Source organism: Oncorhynchus nerka, linkage group LG9b (genome assembly GCF_034236695.1).
Source record: "Oncorhynchus nerka isolate Pitt River linkage group LG9b, Oner_Uvic_2.0, whole genome shotgun sequence".
Taxonomy (NCBI): domain Eukaryota; kingdom Metazoa; phylum Chordata; class Actinopteri; order Salmoniformes; family Salmonidae; genus Oncorhynchus; species Oncorhynchus nerka.
Genome location: NC_088424.1, coordinates 28086887 through 28106902, shown reverse-complemented (window position 1 = coordinate 28106902; position 20016 = coordinate 28086887). Strand labels below are relative to the sequence as shown.

Below are 20016 nucleotides of genomic sequence, written 5' to 3'. Positions count from 1 at the left end.
TTTGAAAGTATGGAAACTAAATAGATTGTCAAATCCTTGTAATCCACGTTGTCACTTTAATTAGTGCTCACACAACACGTTCATACAATTCCCACAGTATCCCCAAAGCACATAGCTTTATAGGAACAATATTCCTGTCGGAAACCAAAATGGCAATTCTAAATCTGTTTGCCCTCATTTTTTGTTCCAGAACTCCACCCGATTATCCTGCAGAGCAAAATTACCCTCAAACAGTCCTCTATGTTAAAATTGATACATTAGACAGTTATATTATTAGCAACATGCAAAGCACAACTTAATACAATCATTTCCATTAAAGTACAATGCTGAGGATTTTCTACAGACCTCTATGCAGCCCCCCCCCCCCCCCCAAACAGGTCAATCTTACAGGATGCCATATTAAAAAGTCTACCATATTTACATAATACAACAGTGTTGAGTTAGTTGACATGTCCTGATTTGTACATTTGCATTTTAGAATGTAACGGCCCACACAAAAGAACAAGGTTAAGTTGAGAGAGATCAGTGCTTCTATAACTACCTGTTACATTATCACAACCAGGGGTGCCTACTTCTGTCTCTTCATCTGTACTACACACAACACTAATATACAGCAAATTGAAGCTAACACTCCACTTGTATGAATCCATTAACATTGTATTATTTCTACATATTGCTTCAGGAGTTAATATTTCAAGGTGACTAACTAGTTAAAAGAGCATGTTTATAGCCCTTAGAATCTTGCAGACTTAATCAAAATAATGGGTTAAGGATACGTTTAGTCTCAGTGTTACATTAAAATGCAGAAAATAACTCAAGACATTACTAACTGAAATGACCTAAATGGGAAAGTTTGTGGTCGGTACTAGATTCTGATAAGTTATATTTTGGTTAAGTCATGATGTCCCTATTCAACCATTCATTTCACATCAACTTCACTTGTCATCAATCAAAAAATGTGATTTCGGAAATGTAAATTTTGTAAACTGTTTTGCCAAATAATAAGAAACAAACCTTGTATCTGGGTAGCTGACTGTAGCTTAAGTGTGTAGGGGAGCATGCCAGTGCCACTGTTCCACATTCAGCTTGTTATTAAATACTCGGTTCAATAAAAGTGCGGCCATCATTACTGTGAGGCACTCCACATACACAAACAACAGAGACAACCTCTCCCTGTTCAATACTGTGCTCTGCAGCCTCAGCCACTTCTTCTCACAGACCTGCAGCAGCTTTCAGTTCAGCCAGTGAGAACCTCTGGTCCCCGTCTTTGTCGTAGCTTTCCAGGCTACGGTGGTCTGGTGTTGCGGTGTCAAAGAGTTTCCTCAGGACTTGGTAAGACATTCCCTGAGAGGTGGGGTCGGTCCCTGTGTTCTCAAAGAGCTCATTGAGATCTAGTAGAAGTAGAAGTTTCAGGTAATTGTTCATTGGCCACAAAATAAAATGCACGCATTCCTTGCTCAAGCACACTGTCAATCGGAGATTCATATCTGCATTTCTCCTTAATTGTAGATGCAGGATACTCTGTATATGACTAAGATTTTGATGTATGATCACAGATATGAAACTTCATAACTAAAAGTTTATCCAATACCTTTCAAAGAGTTAACTCCAGGAAATGACACAGTTTTAAGGTTTTCTATTCCAGACTCTCTCTTGGAGCGATTTGACGTCAAAAACCGTGGACGTCTTGTTGGCTTTGAACCTGTGGAGGAGAAGGAACAGGACAGTCATCCACAGGTAACATTGTACTTCACTATACTTATTTCTTATGAAAATGTCATGGACAAATAAGCGCTCCGGTCTGATCTTATTATACCATGTGTAGCTTCTGAAGTTGCTGCGTTAATTCCATCTGCATTGGTGTCTCTCTCTGTAACTGGGTCCTTTACTGGTACGGTTGCATCTCCACTGACGGGCACTGGTTCAACGACCTCCACAAGGTCCTTAAATAGGTTGAAAGATACCTTTAGTTTTATATTATTTTACTTTTTTAGCATGAAGTGATTATAACAATTGTTGGTGTGTAACTAGGAATCATGAATGTTACAATGTAAAATGCATTTCGACATTAGAACAAGAACAACAGAACTTATCTAGGCACATAGCCACCGAGGGTCAAGCAGCTCTTGCTACATACCACTCTACGAGTCTGTATCTTATCTTCTGTGTGCCTTGACAGAACCATGAACCACTACCAACCCATTACTCACACTGAATGGTGTTGTTTGGGCAGAGCCCTGCTCTATAAAAGACACCCTCTGAGTGAGGTTGGACACAGAGGTGTGGAGACTGTGGATCTGGTCACCGGTCCATGCATGGTACAGTGTCTGGGTCGTGTTAACCTCGCTCACAACCTCTCTCAGGTGAGTTACGTCCTGTAACAATACAACACAAAAACATGCATAAACTCAGCAAAAAAAGAAACATCCTTATTTCAGGACCCTCTTTCAAAGATATTTAGTAAAAATCCAAATAACTTCACAGATCTTCATTGTAAAGGGTTTAAACACTGTTTCCCATGTTTGTTCAATGAACCATAAACAATTAATGAACATGCACCTGTGGAAAGGTCATTAAGACACTAACAGCTTACAGACAGTAGGTACAGTTATGAAAACTTAGGACACTAAAGAGGCCTTTCTACTGACTCTGAAAAACACCACAAAAAAAGATACCTAGGGTCCCTGCTCATCTGCGTGAACGTGCCTTATACCTCCTTGCAGTATGCCTGAGGATTGCTGATATCGCCAGGGCAATAAATTGCCATTTACATACAGTGAGACGCCTAAGACAGCGCTACAGGGAGACAGGATGGACAGCTGATCCTCCCTCCAGTGGCAGACCACGTGTAACACCTGCACAGGATCAGTACATCCGAACATCACACCTGCGGGACAGGTACAGGATGGCAACAACAACTGCCCGAGTTACACCAGGAACGCACAACCCCCCCCCCCCATCAGTGCTCAGACTGTCCGCAATAGGTTACCAATGACCTGCCACTGAACAAAGCATCTGTGTCCATGTATGCTGATGATTCAACCACATAAGCATCAGCAACCACAACTAATAAAGAAAGAGTTGCAGTCTGTTTTGGAATGGGTGGCCAGTAATAAACTGGTCCTGAACATCTCTAAAACTAAGAGCATTGAATTTTGTACAAATCATTGCTTAAGTTCTAGACCTCAGCTGAATCTGGTAATGAATGGTGTGGCTGTTGACCAAGTTGAAGAGACTTAAGTACTTGGTGTTACCTTAGATTGTAAACGGTCATGGTCAAAACATATAGATTCAATGCTTGTAAAGATGGGGAGAGGTCTGTCCGTAATAAATAGATGCTCTGTTTTTTTGACACCACACTCCAAAAAGCAAGTTCTGCCGGCTCTAGTTTAGTCTATTCTTGATTATTGTCCAGTCTTTATGGTCCAGTGCTGCAAGGAAATAGCTAGTTAAGCTGCAGCTGGCCCAGAACAGCGTGGCACATCTTGCTCTTCATTGCAATCAGAGGGCTGATATAAATATTATGCATGTCAGCCTCTCTTGGCTAACGGAACCCAAACCGGCTGCGCATGTGCGCCATCATACATACATTTATTTTGTCCCCCCACACCAAACGCAATCACAACACGCAGGTTAAAATATCAAACTCTGAACCAATTACATTCATTTGAGGACAGGTCGAAAAGCCTTAAACATTTATAGCTAAATTGCACTTGCTAGCTACTTTGTTTTATTTAGCTAGCTTGTGGTTGCTAGTTAATTTGTCCTGGGATATAAACATTGAGTTTATGAAAGTTGACACTCGCAATATAAAGTTGAGAAGAAAAACCCTAGAAGGAGGAGAGATGACGTTTTATGTGTGGATTAATTGTCGGAGTAGAGGACCGTGCATTACCGCCACTGACCTCATTTGTCTTTCAGTCATCCACGTCTGTATAACCAATGAGGAGATGGCACGTGGGTATCTGCTTCTTAAAACCAATGAGGAGATGGGAGAGGCAGGACTTGCAGCGCGATCTGCGTCACAAATAGAACTGACTTCTATTTTAGCCCTTTGCAACGCAGACGCTCGTTGGTGAGTGCGAGCGATGTAAGAGTTGACTGCATCACTTCTTTGTATAAGAAACATTGTGTTGAAAATTCCCAAATTGTTGGCAGTCAACTTACACACAGCTCTGACACACACACTTACCCCACCAGACATGCCACCAGAGGTCTTTTCACAGACCCCAAATCCAGAACAAATTCAAGAACGCATACAGTATTATAGAGCCATTATTGCATGGAACTCCGTTCCATTTTATATTGCTAAAATAAACAGCAAACCTGTTTTTTTTTAAACAGATAAAGCAACACCTCACAACACCTCTCCCCTATTTGACCTAGATGTGTGTGTATGCATTGATATCTAGGCTACATGTGCCTTTAAAAAAAAAAATGTATGTCGTTCTGCCTTGAGCTGTTCTTGTCTACTTGTCTGTTCTGTATTATGTCATGTTTCATTTGGACACCAGGAAGTGTAGCTGCTGCTTTTGCAACAGCTAATGGGGATCCTAATAAAATACCAAATAATGATCACAGGCTGTGCAGGACACTTTAGAAGTCAGAGGGTACACGGAGTGACATGTCAAAATGCAGAATTTTAGCACTTTAGTAAGCATTTACTGATATAAAAATGTGATTAAATCAATTCTCCATGTGGTCTACTGGTATATTAAAAAGGCACTTCATTGTATATTACAGGCTTTTAAAAATTCTATATTGGTGCACAATATTTACTCAAAGGGATGCTAAAGGCTCTCATTTTGTGGAACGACCCCAGTATAGGCTTTAGCTTACTGGGCTAACACAGTCTTGTGACATGCAGGAGACCTGGTTCGATCCCAGTCAGTCACAAGAGCTAGATTAAATAGGGAGTGTAAAGGCTATCCTTAGAAGGGCTATTCAACTATATTCGTATGGGGGCCAATTTATGTGTATTACACAGTCTGTGATCATCAAAGCAGGGAACAGAAGGCACACCCATGTTCCAGAGTCTTAGCTTTTAGGAATGGGGTCAGAATAGCTTATAGCCAAAGCGGTTAAAACACTAGAGCCAAATTCATAGTTAGAAAATACATTCAACATGCCACATTGGCTTCAGAAACTGCCAGAAGCATCTATTTACCACAGAGTTTGATTCTATCTGTTCTCCTCTACCTTTCCTGGCTGGCAAAGTACCAGGATGTTGTCTCTGGTTTTGAATATATAGAATTACATTTGAAAACATCTGAGAAGTTGAATATATGAAACTTTGATTACGGTAACTTGAAATAATAATTTGTAAACTGGATTCTCACACAATGACTAATATCTACCATATTTAAACTGAATTCATAAATATTGAATTTGAATGTAAATGTAAAAAATTCACTGAATGCAATATTCATTAAATTCAGTTTGAAATCAGGAAAGAAAAGTTCTATTTATGAATTTCATGATTTAAATTGTACATTATAAATGCAAAAATATTCCATTCAAATTCAATATCCTAATAGAAATTTAAAGGGATGGAATTAAAATACAATATTTTGGTACTAAAATCGCTGCATAACTAGAAGTTGTATAATCTCTCATTGAGATCATTCTGCAGCTCATGCATTTGGCCACTGACACCACTAACTGGCACTCTAATGCTAACTGTGCAGGTACAAGCTGAAGAAAATGGGCTGTAAAGGAAGCTAGTATTTCTATTTTCTTTACCATAGTCATCTTTAGATCATCCATTTCTTTCTTCTGGTCCGCAAGGGTTGTCTGCATTGTCTGGACATCATGTTGCACACTGGTTAACGTGCTGCCGATTGTAGCTACACTCTGCAAATTAAAACATTTTTCGAGTCACTTTCCAGATACATTTGTGGTTGACGCAAATAATTATAAATTGGCAGTAATTCTAAACAAATACAGTGGGGCAAAAAAGTATTTAGTCAGCCACCAATTGTGCAAGTTGTCCCACTTAAAAAGATGAGGCCTGTAATTTTCATCATAGGTACACTTCAACTATGACAGACAAAATGAGAAGAAAAAAAATCCAGAAAATCACATTGTAGGATTTTTAATGAATTTATTTGCAAATTATGGTGGAAATTAAGTATTTGGTCACCTACAAACAAGCAAGATTTCTGGCTCTCACAGACCTGTAACTTCTTCTTTAAGAGGCTCCTCTGTCCTCCACTCGTTACCTGTATTCATGGCACCTGTTTGAACTTGTTATCAGTATAAAAAAGACACCTGTCCACAACCTCAAACAGTCACACTCCAAACTCCACTATGGCCAAGACCAAGGAGCTGTCAAAGGACACCAGAAACAAAATTGTAGACCTGCACCAGGCTGGGAAGACTGAATCTGCAATAGGTAAACAGCTTGGTTTGAAGAAATCAACTGTGGGAGCAATTATTAGAAAATGGAAGACATACAAGACCACTGATAATCTCCCTCGATCTGGGGCTCCACGCAAGATCTCACCCCGTGGGGTCAAAATGATCACAAGAACGGTAACAAAAATCCCAGAACCACATGTGGGGGGACCTAGTGAATGACCTGCAGAGAGCTGGGACCAAAGTAACAAAGCCTACCATCAGTAACACACTACGCCGCCAAGGACTCAAATCCTGCAGTGCCAGACGTGTCCCCCTGCTTAAGCCAGTACATGTCCAGGGCCGTCTGAAGTTTGCTAGAGAGCATTTGGATGATCCAGAACAAGATTGGGAGAATGTCATATGGTCAGATGAAACCAAAATATTTGGTAAAAACTCAACTTCTCGTGTTTGGAGGACAAAGAATGCTGAGTTGCATCCAAAGAACACCATACCTACTGTGAAGCATGGGGGTGGAAACATCATGCTTTGGGGTTGTTTTTCTGCAAAGGGACCAGGACGACTGATCCGTGTAAAGGAAATAATTAATGGGGTCATGTATCGTGAGATTTTGAGTGAAAACCTCCTTCCATCAGCAAGGGCATTGAAGATGAAACGTGGCTGGGTCTTTCAGCATGACAATGATCCCAAACACACCGCCCAGGCAACGAAGGAGTGGCTTCGTAAGAAGCATTTCAAGGTCCTGGAGTGGCCTAGCCAGTCTCCAGATCTCAACCCCATAGAAAATCTTTGGAGGGAGTTGAAAGTCCGTGTTGCCCAGCAACAGCCCCAAAACATCACTGCTCTAGAGGAGATCTGCATGGAGGAATGGGCCAAAATACCAGCAACAGTGTGTGAAAACCTTGTGAAGACTTACAGAAAACGTTTGACCTCTGTTGGCAATGACAAAGGGTATTTAACAAAGTATTGAGATAAACTTTTGTTATTGACCAAATACTTATTTTCCACCATAATTTGCAAATAAATTCATTAAAAATCTTACAATGTGATTTTCTGGATTTTTTTTCACTCATTTTGTCTGTCATAGTTGAAGTGTACCTATGATGAAAATTACAGGCCTCTCTCATCTTTTTAAGTGGGAGAACTTGCACAATTGGTGGCTGACTAAATACTTTTTTGCCTCACTGTATGTCCAATACTTCTTAATCTGAAAAATGTTTTACCTTTTGGAGCTCTTCAACTGTAGTTGGAAGGTTGATCAAGTCTGAGGCTGATTTGATGTTGGCCTTTAGGTGGTTCACTGCAGAGTCCAGCAAACTGATCTAATGGAATGGAGCAGAACATTCAGTTACACTTGGGAAAGACATTTCACTTCACATTCACTCTGAGCTTAGAGACACCCACTTTTTCCAAGTTTGGACTTTGAAAAATTCTTAACCTCAATTCAACCTGCCATGGTGTGGCAAGTTGCATATGAATGGCCATGAATGATTACACTTTTGTGTGTACATAACGGGTGTGGATGGGATAACAGACCGTACATGAATTAGTTATGCTGATATTGATAACACTTTCCCTTCACTAAAACAACTTTACCTTTCTGTTCATCTCCGTAAGGTTGGACCAGAGTTTGTTCAGACCCTTGTCTCCACTTTCAATATCCTCCAGCTTTCTCTGTTTCATCTTCAGATCTTCACTTAGTTTTGGTATTTCATGTGATGACACTTTCTGGCTGGATTCCACTGTGGAGAGAATATACATCAAGTGAATAACAATTTACTAAAACTGAAGTTACTGGGTTGTTTGATTGTAAAACTCAGCAATAAGTGATGGCTGTGCAAAGGTTACCCTACTCTTTATTACAAGGTAACTAGGGTTAGTGTGTAGCCACAAGAGTAGTGTGTACTCTTGTAACTGAATTCTTGATTTAACCCAAACGGCTGTGTCTGAAGGTTGACAGGTGACAGGTAGCATGCTAGTTGTGCTTTGTAGTTACTTGGGGCGGCAGGTAGACTAGTGGTTAGAGCGGGCCAGTAACCGAAAGGTTGCTAGATCGAATCCCCGAGCTGACAATAATATGTGGTTCTGCCCCTGAACAAGGCAGTTAACCCACTGTTCCTAGGCCGTCATTGTAAATAAGAATTGTTTCTTAACTGACTTGCCTAGTTAAATAAAACAATTGTTCATGGTAGCGAGCCTGTTTCAAATGACAAAGTTAGCTAGCCAGCCAGGTAACGTAAGCTAGCTAGACTAGTTGGCTAATATGGTTAAATAAAATAGATGACAGGTCTTATCTGATGTCTTACTAGTATGCAGCTTTTCTTTGAGGGAGTCAAGGTCTTCTTTCAGAGCAATCTGCATCCATAGCAGCCCGGCACAAGCCATAACACAGGCAGCCAGTATGATGAACAGGATCAAGGGATAGCAGACATTGCAACACTGCACGTAACTTATTCTATGATTAATTAGAAACACATAGTTTGCATTAATATTTTACAGTCACAAGCTTCATGCATCATTGATAAACATAATTCTACAGGTTTACTGAGACTAAGTACAAGTTTGATCACTTACTTCCCGAAAGCAGCGACAGTACCAAGGTTGCTGAATTCCTCTTCATCTGAACTTGATTCGGATTCTGAGTCTGGGGGCTCGGTTCGTAGGAGCCTGTGGCCGGACCCCTTCTTGGTTTTCTTCCTTTTACTGTCCCCAAGTCCGATCAATGCATTAAGCTCCTTCCTCTTCTTCATCTTCTTCTGTGGGGTCAGCGAACCCGCTGAGCCCGACTTAAACCCGACCAAATCCAACGTTTTGTCCAGTTTGGTTGTTGTAAATAACGTCCTATAGCTAACGTTAGCCAGTAGCGTTAGTGTTGTTAAGCTGATTGGTTCCGCCAACTAGCCTAGTTAGCTAGTTAGCTTACTTTGTAACTTGAAACAGGCTAGCTACAACGAACTGCCAATCACGTATGGTAACTAAGCATGTTAGACAATTATAGTAGCATGCTATTTTGAAAAATCGTAGTACTAGCTAGGTCAACGTCTGAAATAGTGAGCTAACGTTACCCAGCGGCTAGCTAACTAATGTTACAGTTCCAGCTGAGCTAGCTACCTGACGCGGCCGCACAACCAACTTAAAATGGCGATTTCGAGATAACGTTACTACACAGCAAAATATGGTGTACAGTCAGTATAAACTATAAATCAACTCACTTCTAGTACCACGACCAATATAATATAAACCTTACCAAAATGGTTTACATTTCTGTGCAGTCGTAAATTGATCTGACGCACTACCTGGATAAAACAATCTTGTTTTGATGGTGAACATCTTTGACAGGGCATCGCTAAACTGGCACCTGATTGGTTGAATTCCCTTCTCTGTACTCCCATGTTTTGATACTGCCCCCAACAGGTGTGGCACATTTTTCATTGTTCTTAAATTTCTTTACATTATGAAATTATTCTCTCTACAAATACCAGATATTGTACATTGACTACCATCTCTGTGAATAAATTCCCTGACTTGAACAATTTCTTAAATTGAATTTGACGATTTGAAAACATATGGTTTTGAACATACATTTAATTACACTGGAACTTCCATGGTCAGGGGCACCGCCAGGGATTTTGGGCCCCATGAAAATATATCACATTGGGCCCCGCCACCACAGGCCACACCAACCCTGCGCAATTGCTGTAACCACACCACCAGAACTAAATCAAAGCTTTAAATAACTCTACATTTGCAGGCTTGCAACTCTCCTGTAGACCAATATTTACTGTACGATATTTACTGACAGTGAGCAGTGAAAATAAAACAATATGCAGACATGCATGCAACATTCTGCATACAGTGGAATTCACTATTTGATGCAAGACTGATACCCTCTATAAGAAATGTGCTAAAGGCCATCTTTTACAGTCTAAATGTAATTTTTATGGAAAATTCTATTAACATTAATGAATAACTTAAAATAAATATAACTTAAATATACATGTACCTTTTCAATTAAAATAAATTAACATTATCATCTATAGAATGATATAACAAGCAAAATAATAAAATCAGCAGCAGATTTTTGAACTAAGTATACATACCAACTAGACAATAAGCAGCTGTAAAAGTGGAAATGGAAAATGGAAAGCGAAATGGAAATGAAAAGGCCTGATGATGGCGCTAGAGGAAAGGTCAAGTGGTCACCAAATCAATAGGTTTCTTCCACTTGGGGTCTTGATTGTGCACAACCAATTTTATGGCAAACCAGCCATTACATTTACATTTACATTTAAGTCATTTAGCAGACGCTCTTATCCAGAGCGACTTACAAATTGGTGCTTTCACCTTATGACATCCAGTGGAACAGCCACTTTACAATAGTGCATCTAGGTCTTTTAAGGGGGGGGGGTGAGAAGGATTACTTTATCCTATCCTAGGTGACATTATGACCTTACAGTGTGGCAGTAGCTTTATATAATAAATTATGTGTATGGTGGTTATATGTTTGGTATTTAGTTCCACAGTATACCATGGATATGGGTTGAGAGATCTGATATAGAAATCTCTCTCATTGTAATTAGCAAGGGGATTGTACAAGACACTGGGAGAGTGGCATGGAATCATTTATCACAGAATCAGATAAGCTTGTCAGATCGAGAATGGATACTAGGATCCGAAATAGCTAGGACACATGCTTAAATAGTATCTCAAACCACAGGATCATAGAACTCCATCATGAAATTAATGGGCGCGTCACTCTCCCATAACTACGTCATACAGTCAAGGATCATTCATCTACCCGGTCTCTCCAGATCAAATCAAATCAAATTTATTTATATAGCCCTTCGTACATCAGCTGATATCTCAAAGTGCTGTACAGAAACCCAGCCTAAAACCCCAAACAGCAAGCAATGCAGGTGTAAAAGCACGGTGGCTAGGAAAAACTCCCTAGAAAGGCCAAAACCTAGGAAGAAACCAGATCACATAACAGTACTATTTAGAGGGTCAATTTTAGATCAATGCTATTCATTTTCAGCCATTCCTGAACCTAAGACCAGAAGCAGGCTATACCAAGCAGGCAATACCAAAATAAATGGTCTATTGATTCTGTATCTTCACAATCAAATCTGCAGAACTTCGATGATTTTATGCCCCAAATATTCAACATTTTGTTGGTGGCAAGAATTCTATATAGGCCTCCCGGGTGGCGTAGTGGTTAAGGGCGCTGTACTGCAGAGCCAGCTGTGCCATCAGAGACTCTGGGTTCGCGCCCAGACTCTGTCGTAACCGGCCGCGACCGGGAGGTCCGTGGGGCGACGCACAATTGGCCTAGCGTCGTCCGGGTTAGGGAGGGCTTGGCCGGTAGGGATGTCTCTGTTTCTTTGCGCACCAGCGACTCCTGTGGCGGGCCGGGCGCAGAGCGCGCTAACCAAGGTTGCCAGGTGCACGGTGTTTCCTCCGACACATTGGTGCGGCTGGCTTCCGGGTTGGATGTGCGCTGTGTTAAGAAGCAGTGCGGCTTGGTTGGGTTGTGTATCAGAGGACGCATGACTTTCCTTTGAGATATATCTTGTTCTCAGTCTGTTCTCAGTTTTGTTCTCAGCCTGTGGGCATCATGTGTGTAGTGATCCAATATCTATAGCCATGCCATTTAACAGTTATCACTGGCCCTTGCTCAGCCTTACTCACCAAGAGCCCAGTGCCGAACATTCTTGCTAGCAAAGTCATTGATCAAGTCTTTGAAGTCCAGCTTTCTAGCTAACTGACTTTCAAAGGAAAGCATGGCTAGGCTGCAAAGCCTGTCCTGGGACATAGTGGACCTAAAATATTTTTTTTAATTAGTTTTAGCTTACTGAAAGCTCTCTCGCCACCAGCAACAGTCACAGGCAGTGTACAAAATATACGTAAAGCAATGCAGACTTCTCCAAAAATGCTTTGTAGCTGCATCTTACATTCAGGAGACCAAGAGGGAACAAGTTAGGGAGGAAAGTGGCAGCATATACAGTGTTCAGGTGTCTTACTTCATTTTGAAACTCATGTGTAAGACCTCTGGAATAGTTCATGATCAGTGGTTGGCACACAGAAGGGACTTTATCCTCACTAATCTGCCCAACTTTCAGAACAGCAGAAAATTATTTTACAATTTTTGCAGTGGTGTGGAACCTAATGTCCAGGTCACTTATGATGTTGTCCATAGCAGGGGTTGTGTATTACAGAGGCTCTCTGGATGTTTACTTTTTGTCAAAAACAAGAAAATAAAAATAAACAATTAGCTTTATTAGTCCATTGTAAATCAAATATTATATTAATGATGATAGGTTAATAATTTAATATTGAAAATGTTTAAGTTGTCTCTACTTTTCTGCTCATACTTGGTTTGACATTTTTGCTGTTTCATGCAACTGCCTCTGATCTTTGCACCCACGTGGGCCTAACCATATTTGCATTGTGTGCATAGGCTATGCATCTTCTCTTCTCTGTTTATCTTCCCCGACCTAGCACCAGTGGGGAGCCATCAGTTCTGATTCTGAGCATGTTGAACAGGGTCAGGACCTGACAGCGTTGAGCCGAAGCTGCCCAGGCTCTGTTGAGTGAACTTTGACCTTGGCCTGACCTATCTCCACTAGAGTGGAATCCCACTGTATCCCTCCTGATTTGATTTGCCCTGACCTTTATGCACTTGTCCCTTTGGCCTACATCTATGGACTACTGAGCTATAAGCTACAGAGCACTTGTGCTAATTAGATCATATAGACCTAATACATGTCTTTATTCTATCAACTCATTTAATTTCAGCGTGACGATTGATACCTCTACTCCAATGTTCTCTCTGGAAACGAAACCTGCAAAGCTCCTCAGAGGTAAGAGGTCAATCAAACATCTATAGGAACTCAGTAGATATGGGTGTTAAGAATCGTCTTACTGAGAGTTATGGTCATGCTGCTTTCATAAACTCAGAAGTTGACCTTGATGGGATAGTTCACCCAAATTACAAAATGATATATTGGTTTCCTTGCCCTGTAAGCAGTCTATTGACAAGGTATGACATCAATCCATGCTTTGGTTTAGTTTCCCTGCCACTGTTTTCACATGTTAAATCCCAAGTCAAGTCATGGGACTGATATTAGCATTTTACACATCATGTTCAAAACAACTATCATTGACTTAGTTGAGCTTCCCAATCATTTTTTAAATCTTTTTTATTTATTTTTATTTTACCCCGTTTTCGTGGTATCCAATTGTTTAGTAGCTACTATCTTGTCTCATCACTACAACTCCCGTACAGGCTCGGGAGAGACGAAGGTTGAAAGTCATGCGTCCTCCGATACACAACCCAACCAAGCCGCACTGCTTCTTAACACAGCGCGCATCCAACCCGGAAGCCAGCCGCACCAATGTCGGAGAAAACACCGTGCACCCGGCAACCTTGGTCCGCCACAGGAGTCGCTATCCTACCGGACAGCCCCTCCCTAACCCGGACGACGCTAGGCCAATTGTGCTTCGCCCCACGGACCTCCCGGTCGCGGCCGGTTACGACAGAGCCTGGGCGTGAAACCAGAGTCTCTGGTGGCACATCTGGCGCTGCTGTACAGCGCCCTTAACCACTGCGCCACCCGGCAGGCCCATTTTTAGATTCTTTGATGAAAATGCTAATGTCGGTCCCATGACTTGAATGGGATTTGTGCCACAATGCTAAAACATTAGCATGTGGAAACAGTACCAGGGAAACTAAATAAAAAGATGGATTGCTGTCATACCTTGTCCATGGATTACTTACAAGGTAAGTAATTTTGAAATTTGGGTGAACTATCCCTTTAAGGCCATGGAAGGTCAGTGCCATAACTTCAGTCAAATCTGGTGTTGCTTTAGCTTGATACTCTGATACTCTGCCTTTGTGCGTTAACTTGAATTAACAGGATAGAAGCTATTGTGCGAAAGCTAATACATCCAGCAAAAGAGGCATGTAGGTGGTAGAGTAAAAATTCAATCAGATGCTCATCTCTACTTAGAACACCTGGTGAGGGGACATGCGTCACGCTGTGGGTCTGTGCTAAACCCCCAGCATGATGCTCCAATTCAAAGCATAGGGAGGATGTTTCATCTCTTCGCTGGATTTTTAAACTTTTTAATCTCAGGCCTAAGACTGAAAAGGATGCCTCTTCAACCTGCTGTCTAGTCACATCGACAGCCACGAGGCAGGGAGTGAGGGGGGGTATAATTTATTTGTATTTAATTTTTTTATTGTCACACCGAATAGGTGCAATGAAACGTGTTGTTTTACAAGGTCCCCCATTTTACCATAATACCAATCCACCGTACTCCTGATTAAAATAAAACACTTGTTTTCACAGTTTGTTCACAGCAGGGGTCCCCTTACTCTCATCAGGGCTGATCCTGGACAACGCAACTGTCTGTCTGGCAGCGATCTATCTCATGCGCTGAAAGAGAATCTAAATGGATGGCATGATGGGAGATACTGAATAGAATTGACTACTAATTGAATGCTTTCATCTGACATGACAGTCTGTTTGAATACAGATTAACTGCGTTGGTTGGAGGTGGTGCTGCTCCTGGAATACCGATTCTGCTCATTAGGGGCTATGTTACCCATTTATTGTGGTCCACAGACCATTATGTTTAATGGCTGTTTTCATAAATCTCCATCAGGAATAATATTAGAGCCTGTATTATTGTCTGTGACACAAGGCCTAAGGGTGAAACAATATGTGGTACTCATTGAATGAAGAGCTATGTGGGGCCTATAAGAACATGCGTATCTATTGATATGATTGGTCTCTAAGCAGCATGCTTCCAGCTCCTTGTATATGCCTTTGATCATTTGTTGAAGGTCATATCTGTTAGCCTACTGAAGTTTGAGCAATGAGACGTTTGAGGAATAACCATTCAATTGCATTTTACTAGTGTATTCGAAACTAGTACATAGTCATTATATCCTACACCTATTCAGTCACAGCTTTGGAAGACCACATCACTGCTGGTTTTCACTCTTTCCTTTTAAAGGTTCCAGTATATGGAATAAGTCCAAGGAAATGTGATAGGTCCTAGGATTTGATCAGCCAATCAGCCAGTTTTTGAAACGTTATTTAGTCTTCTGTTTTTTGTATATAGTATTTGCTGGTGTACATCAGCAGGGGGCAATGTTCTCATATAATAGAATATACGCAGGGTTTCTGCTCTCAGCTGGTTCTTGCTCTAGCACTACACAGCTGATTCAAATATTCAACTCCTCATCAAGCTTTTGATTATTAATCAGCTGTGTAGTCCTGGGTCAAAACTAAAATGTGAATGGGGCAGGGGGGCAGGACCGAGTTTGGGAAACCCTGAGATAGAGCATTGCTGTCTTAAAGTGTGCAACGTAGAGTTGACTCCCCAACAAAAGAAGTTAAAGGTTGAAGATCACAGTAATGTCCTTATGGAGGTGTCAGCAAAATGATATGGCAGTTTTATATTGATTTCATTTTAATAATGCAAACATCAATAATGCATGTGCATATTTGTTGTTAATCAATGGCATATTGAGCATCAAATATTTCAGCCTGGTCTCATAGATTAGACGCAACATAGTAAACTTCACTACATTCCTATAGAAAATATTGTACTTTTTATTCCATAAATTTTTCCTGACAACCCAAAGTACTTATTACATTTTGAATGCTTAGCAGGACAGGAAAATGTTGAAATTCACTCACTTATCAAGAGAACACGTGGTCATCCCTACTTCCTATGGTCAGGCGGATTCACTAAACACAAATGCATCTTTTGTAAATAATGTCTGAGTGTTGGAGTGTGCCCCTGGCTATGCGTATATTTTAAAAACAAGACAATGGTGCATCTGCTTTGCATAATATAAGGAATTTAAAATTATTTATACTTTTACTTTCTACTTTTGTACTTAAGTATATTTTAGCAATTACATTTACTTTTCATACTTAAGTATATATAAAACCAAATCCTTTTAGACTTTTACTCAAGTAGTATTTTACTGGGTGATTTTCACTTTTATTTGAGTAACTTTCTATTAAGGTATCTATACTTCTACTCAACTATGACAATTGGTTTCCACCACTGCCCTTACCTTAACCCTTCCCCTAACCCTAACCTGAACCCAACTCCTAAACGTAACCATAACCCTACGTATTTTGTAGCCGGTCCTGCAGACGTTTGTGTATGCCATAGGACTGTGTTTTTGCTTAGTGAAATTGTTCACTTTAAGTTTGTATTCTGTTTAATTTGTTCCCAGGGGGGAAGGGGAAGGCACCTTGGGAGTGCTTAGGCAAGAGGCCTGTGGGCATACACATAGCCGTAGTATGTGCTATGTCTATGCACACTAGATAAGACCTGGGAGGACCATCCCCTGTATTTTGGTTAGTGTGCCAGTTGGTGCTAGTTACAGTGCCTTGCGAAAGTATTCGGCCCCCTTGAACTTTGCGACCTTTTGCCACATTTCAGGCTTCAAACATAAAGCTATAAAACTGTATTTTTTTGTGAAGAATCAACAACAAGTGGGACACAATCATGAAGTGGAATGACATTTATTGGATATTTCAAACTTTTTTAACAAATCAAAAACTGAAAAATTGGGTGTGCAAAATTGTTCAGCCCCCTTAAGTTAATACTTTGTAGCGCCACCTTTTGCTGCGATTACAGCTGTAAGTCGCTTGGGGTATGTCTCTATCAGTTTTGCACATCGAGAGACTGAAATTTTTTCCCATTCCTCCTTGCAAAACAGCTCGAGCTCAGTGAGGTTGAATGGAGAGCATTTGTGAACAGCAGTTTTCAGTTCTTTCCACAGATTCTCGATTGGATTCAGGTCTGGACTTTGACTTGGCCATTCTAACACCTGGATATGTTTATTTTTGAACCATTCCATTGTAGATTTTGCTTTATGTTTTGGTCTTGTTGTCTTGTTGGAAGACAAATCTCCGTCCCAGTCTCAGGTCTTTTGCAGACTCCTTCAGGTTTTCTTCCAGAATGGTCCTGTATTTGGCTCCATCCATCTTCCCATCAATTTTAACCATCTTCCCTGTCCCTGCTGAAGAAAAGCAGGCCCAAACCATGATGCTGCCACCACCATGTTTGACAGTGGGGATGGTGTATTCAGGGTGATGAGCTGTGTTGCTTTTACGCCAAACATAACGTTTTGCATTGTTGCCAAAAAGTTCAATTTTGGTTTCATCTGACCAGAGCACCTTCTTCCACATGTTTGGTGTGTCTCCCAGGTGGCTTGTGGCAAACTTTAAACAACACTTTTATGGATATCTTTAAGAAATGGCTTTCTTCTTGCCACTCTTCCATAAAGGCCAGATTTGTGCAATATACGACTGATTGTTGTCCTATGGACAGAGTCTCCCACCTCAGCTGTAGATCTCTGCAGTTCATCCAGAGTGATCATGGGCCTCTTGGCTGCATCTCTGATCAGTCTTCTCCTTGTATGAGCTGAAAGTTTAGAGGGACGGCCAGGTCTTGGTAGATTTGCAGTGGTCTGATACTCCTTCCATTTCAATATTATCGCTTGCACAGTGCTCCTTGGGATGTTTAAAGCTTGGGAAATCTTTTGTATCCAAATCCGGCTTTAAACTTCTTCACAACAGTATCTCGGACCTGCCTGGTGTGTTCCTTGTTCTTCATGATGCTCTCTGCGCTTTTAACGGACCTCTGAGACTATCACAGTGCAGGTGCATTTATACGGAGACTTGATTACACACAGGTGGATTGTATTTATCATCATTAGTCATTTAGGTCAACATTGGATCATTCAGAGATCCTCACTGAACTTCTGGAGAGAGTTTGCTGCACTGAAAGTAAAGGGGCTGAATAGTTTTGCACACCCAATTTTTCAGTTTTTGATTTGTTAAAAAAGTTTGAAATATCCAATAAATGTCGTTCCACTTCATGATTGTGTCCCACTTGTTGTTGATTCTTCACAAAAAAATACAGTTTTATATCTTTATGTTTGAAGCCTGAAATGTGGCAAAAGGTCGCAAAGTTCAAGGGGGCCGAATACTTTCGCAAGGCACTGTAGGTAAGTTGTGGGTAGGTAGGTAAGGTAGGAGAGGGGGTTGAGTGTAGCAAGGTGTTGCGTTCCCTCCTCCAAGAGGCGTGCGTAACATAAGAACTTTGAATGTTTCTTCAAGTGCAGTCGCAAAAATCATCCAGCACTATGATGAAACTGGCTCTCATGAGGACCACCACAGGAAAGGAAGACCCAGAATTACCTCTGCTGCAGGGGATAAGCTCATTAGAGTTACCGGCCTCAGAAATTGCAGCCCAAATAAATGCTTCACAGAGTTCAAGTAACAGATACACATTTTTGGTTCCACCCGCTGTGATTTTGTGAGATGCAGAGTAGGTGAACTCATGGGTGGTTCCCACTCTGAAGCATGGAGGAGGAGGTGTGATGGTGTTGGGGTGCTTTGCTGGTGACACTGCCTGTGATTTATTTAGAATTCAAGGCACACTTAACCAGCATGGCTAGCACAGCATACTGCAGCGATATGCCATCCCATCTGGCTTGCGCTTATTTTATTTGACCTTTATTTAACCAGGTAGGCCAGTTGAGAACAAGTTATCATTTACAACTGTGACCTTGCCAAGATAAAGCAAAGCAGTGTGACACAAACAACAACACAGAGTTACACATGGAATAAACAAGCGTACAGTCAATAACACAATAGAAAAAAAGAAAGTGTATATAGTGTGTGCAAATGGCGTGAGGAGGTATGACAATAAATAGGCCATAGTAGCAAAGTAATTACAATTTAGCAGATTAACAGTGGAGTGATAAATGAGCAGATGATGATGTTCAAGTAGTGAAACTGGTGTGCAAAAGAGCTGAATAGTAAATAAAAACAATATGGGGATGAGGTAGATATATTGGGTGGGCTATTTACAGATGGACTATGTACAGCTGCAGTGATAGTTTAGCTGCTCAGATAGCTGATGTTTAAAGTTAGTGAGGGAAATGCAAGTCTTCAGCTTCAGCGATTTTTGCAATTCGTTCCAGTCACTGGCAGCAGAGAACTGGAAGAAAAGGTGGCCAAAGGAGGTGTTGGCTTTGGGGGTGACCAGTGAGATATACCTGCTGAAGCACGTGCTACGGGTGGGTGTTATTATCGTGACCAGTGAGCTGAGATAAGGCGGAGCTTTACCTAGCATAGACTTATAGATGACCTGGAACAAGTGGGTCTGGCGACGAATATGTAGCGAGTGCCAGCCGACTAGAGCATACAGGTCGCAGTGGTGGGTGGTATAAGGGGCTTTGGTAACAAAACGGATGGCACTGTGATAGACTGTATCCAGTTTGCTGAGTAGAGTATTGGAAGCTATTTTGTAGATGACATCGCCGACATCGCTTAGTGGGACTATCATTTGTTTTTCAACATGACAATGACTCACCACACCTCCAGGCTGGGTAAGGGATATTTGACCAAGAAGGAGAGTGATGGAGTGCTGCATCAGATGACCTGGCCTCCACAATCACCCGACCTCAACCCAATTGAGATGGTTTGGGATGAGTTTGACCGCAGAGTGAAGGAAAAGCAGCCAACACGTGCTCAGTATATGTGGGAACTCCTTCAAGACTGTTGGAAAAGCATTCTCGGTGAAACTGGTTAAGAGAATGCCAAGAGTGTGCAAAGC

The 20016-nt window shown here is 41.2% G+C and overlaps 1 protein-coding gene across 1 annotated transcript; it reads right to left on the bottom strand.

Moving 5' to 3' along the window:
- Positions 1–33: 33 nt before the first annotated feature.
- Positions 34–9714, bottom strand: LOC115114539 (EF-hand calcium-binding domain-containing protein 14-like). Its single transcript, XM_029642856.2, has 9 exons — positions 8932–9714; positions 8664–8812; positions 7954–8099; positions 7581–7679; positions 5743–5853; positions 2211–2375; positions 1817–1943; positions 1592–1702; positions 34–1391 (listed from the first exon to the last, which is right to left on the bottom strand). The coding sequence occupies exons 1-9, from the start codon at positions 9105–9107 to the stop codon at positions 1213–1215; spliced, it is 1263 nt and encodes a 420-aa protein (XP_029498716.1). The 5' UTR covers positions 9108–9714; the 3' UTR covers positions 34–1212.
- Between the last annotated feature and the right edge of the window lie 10302 nt (positions 9715–20016).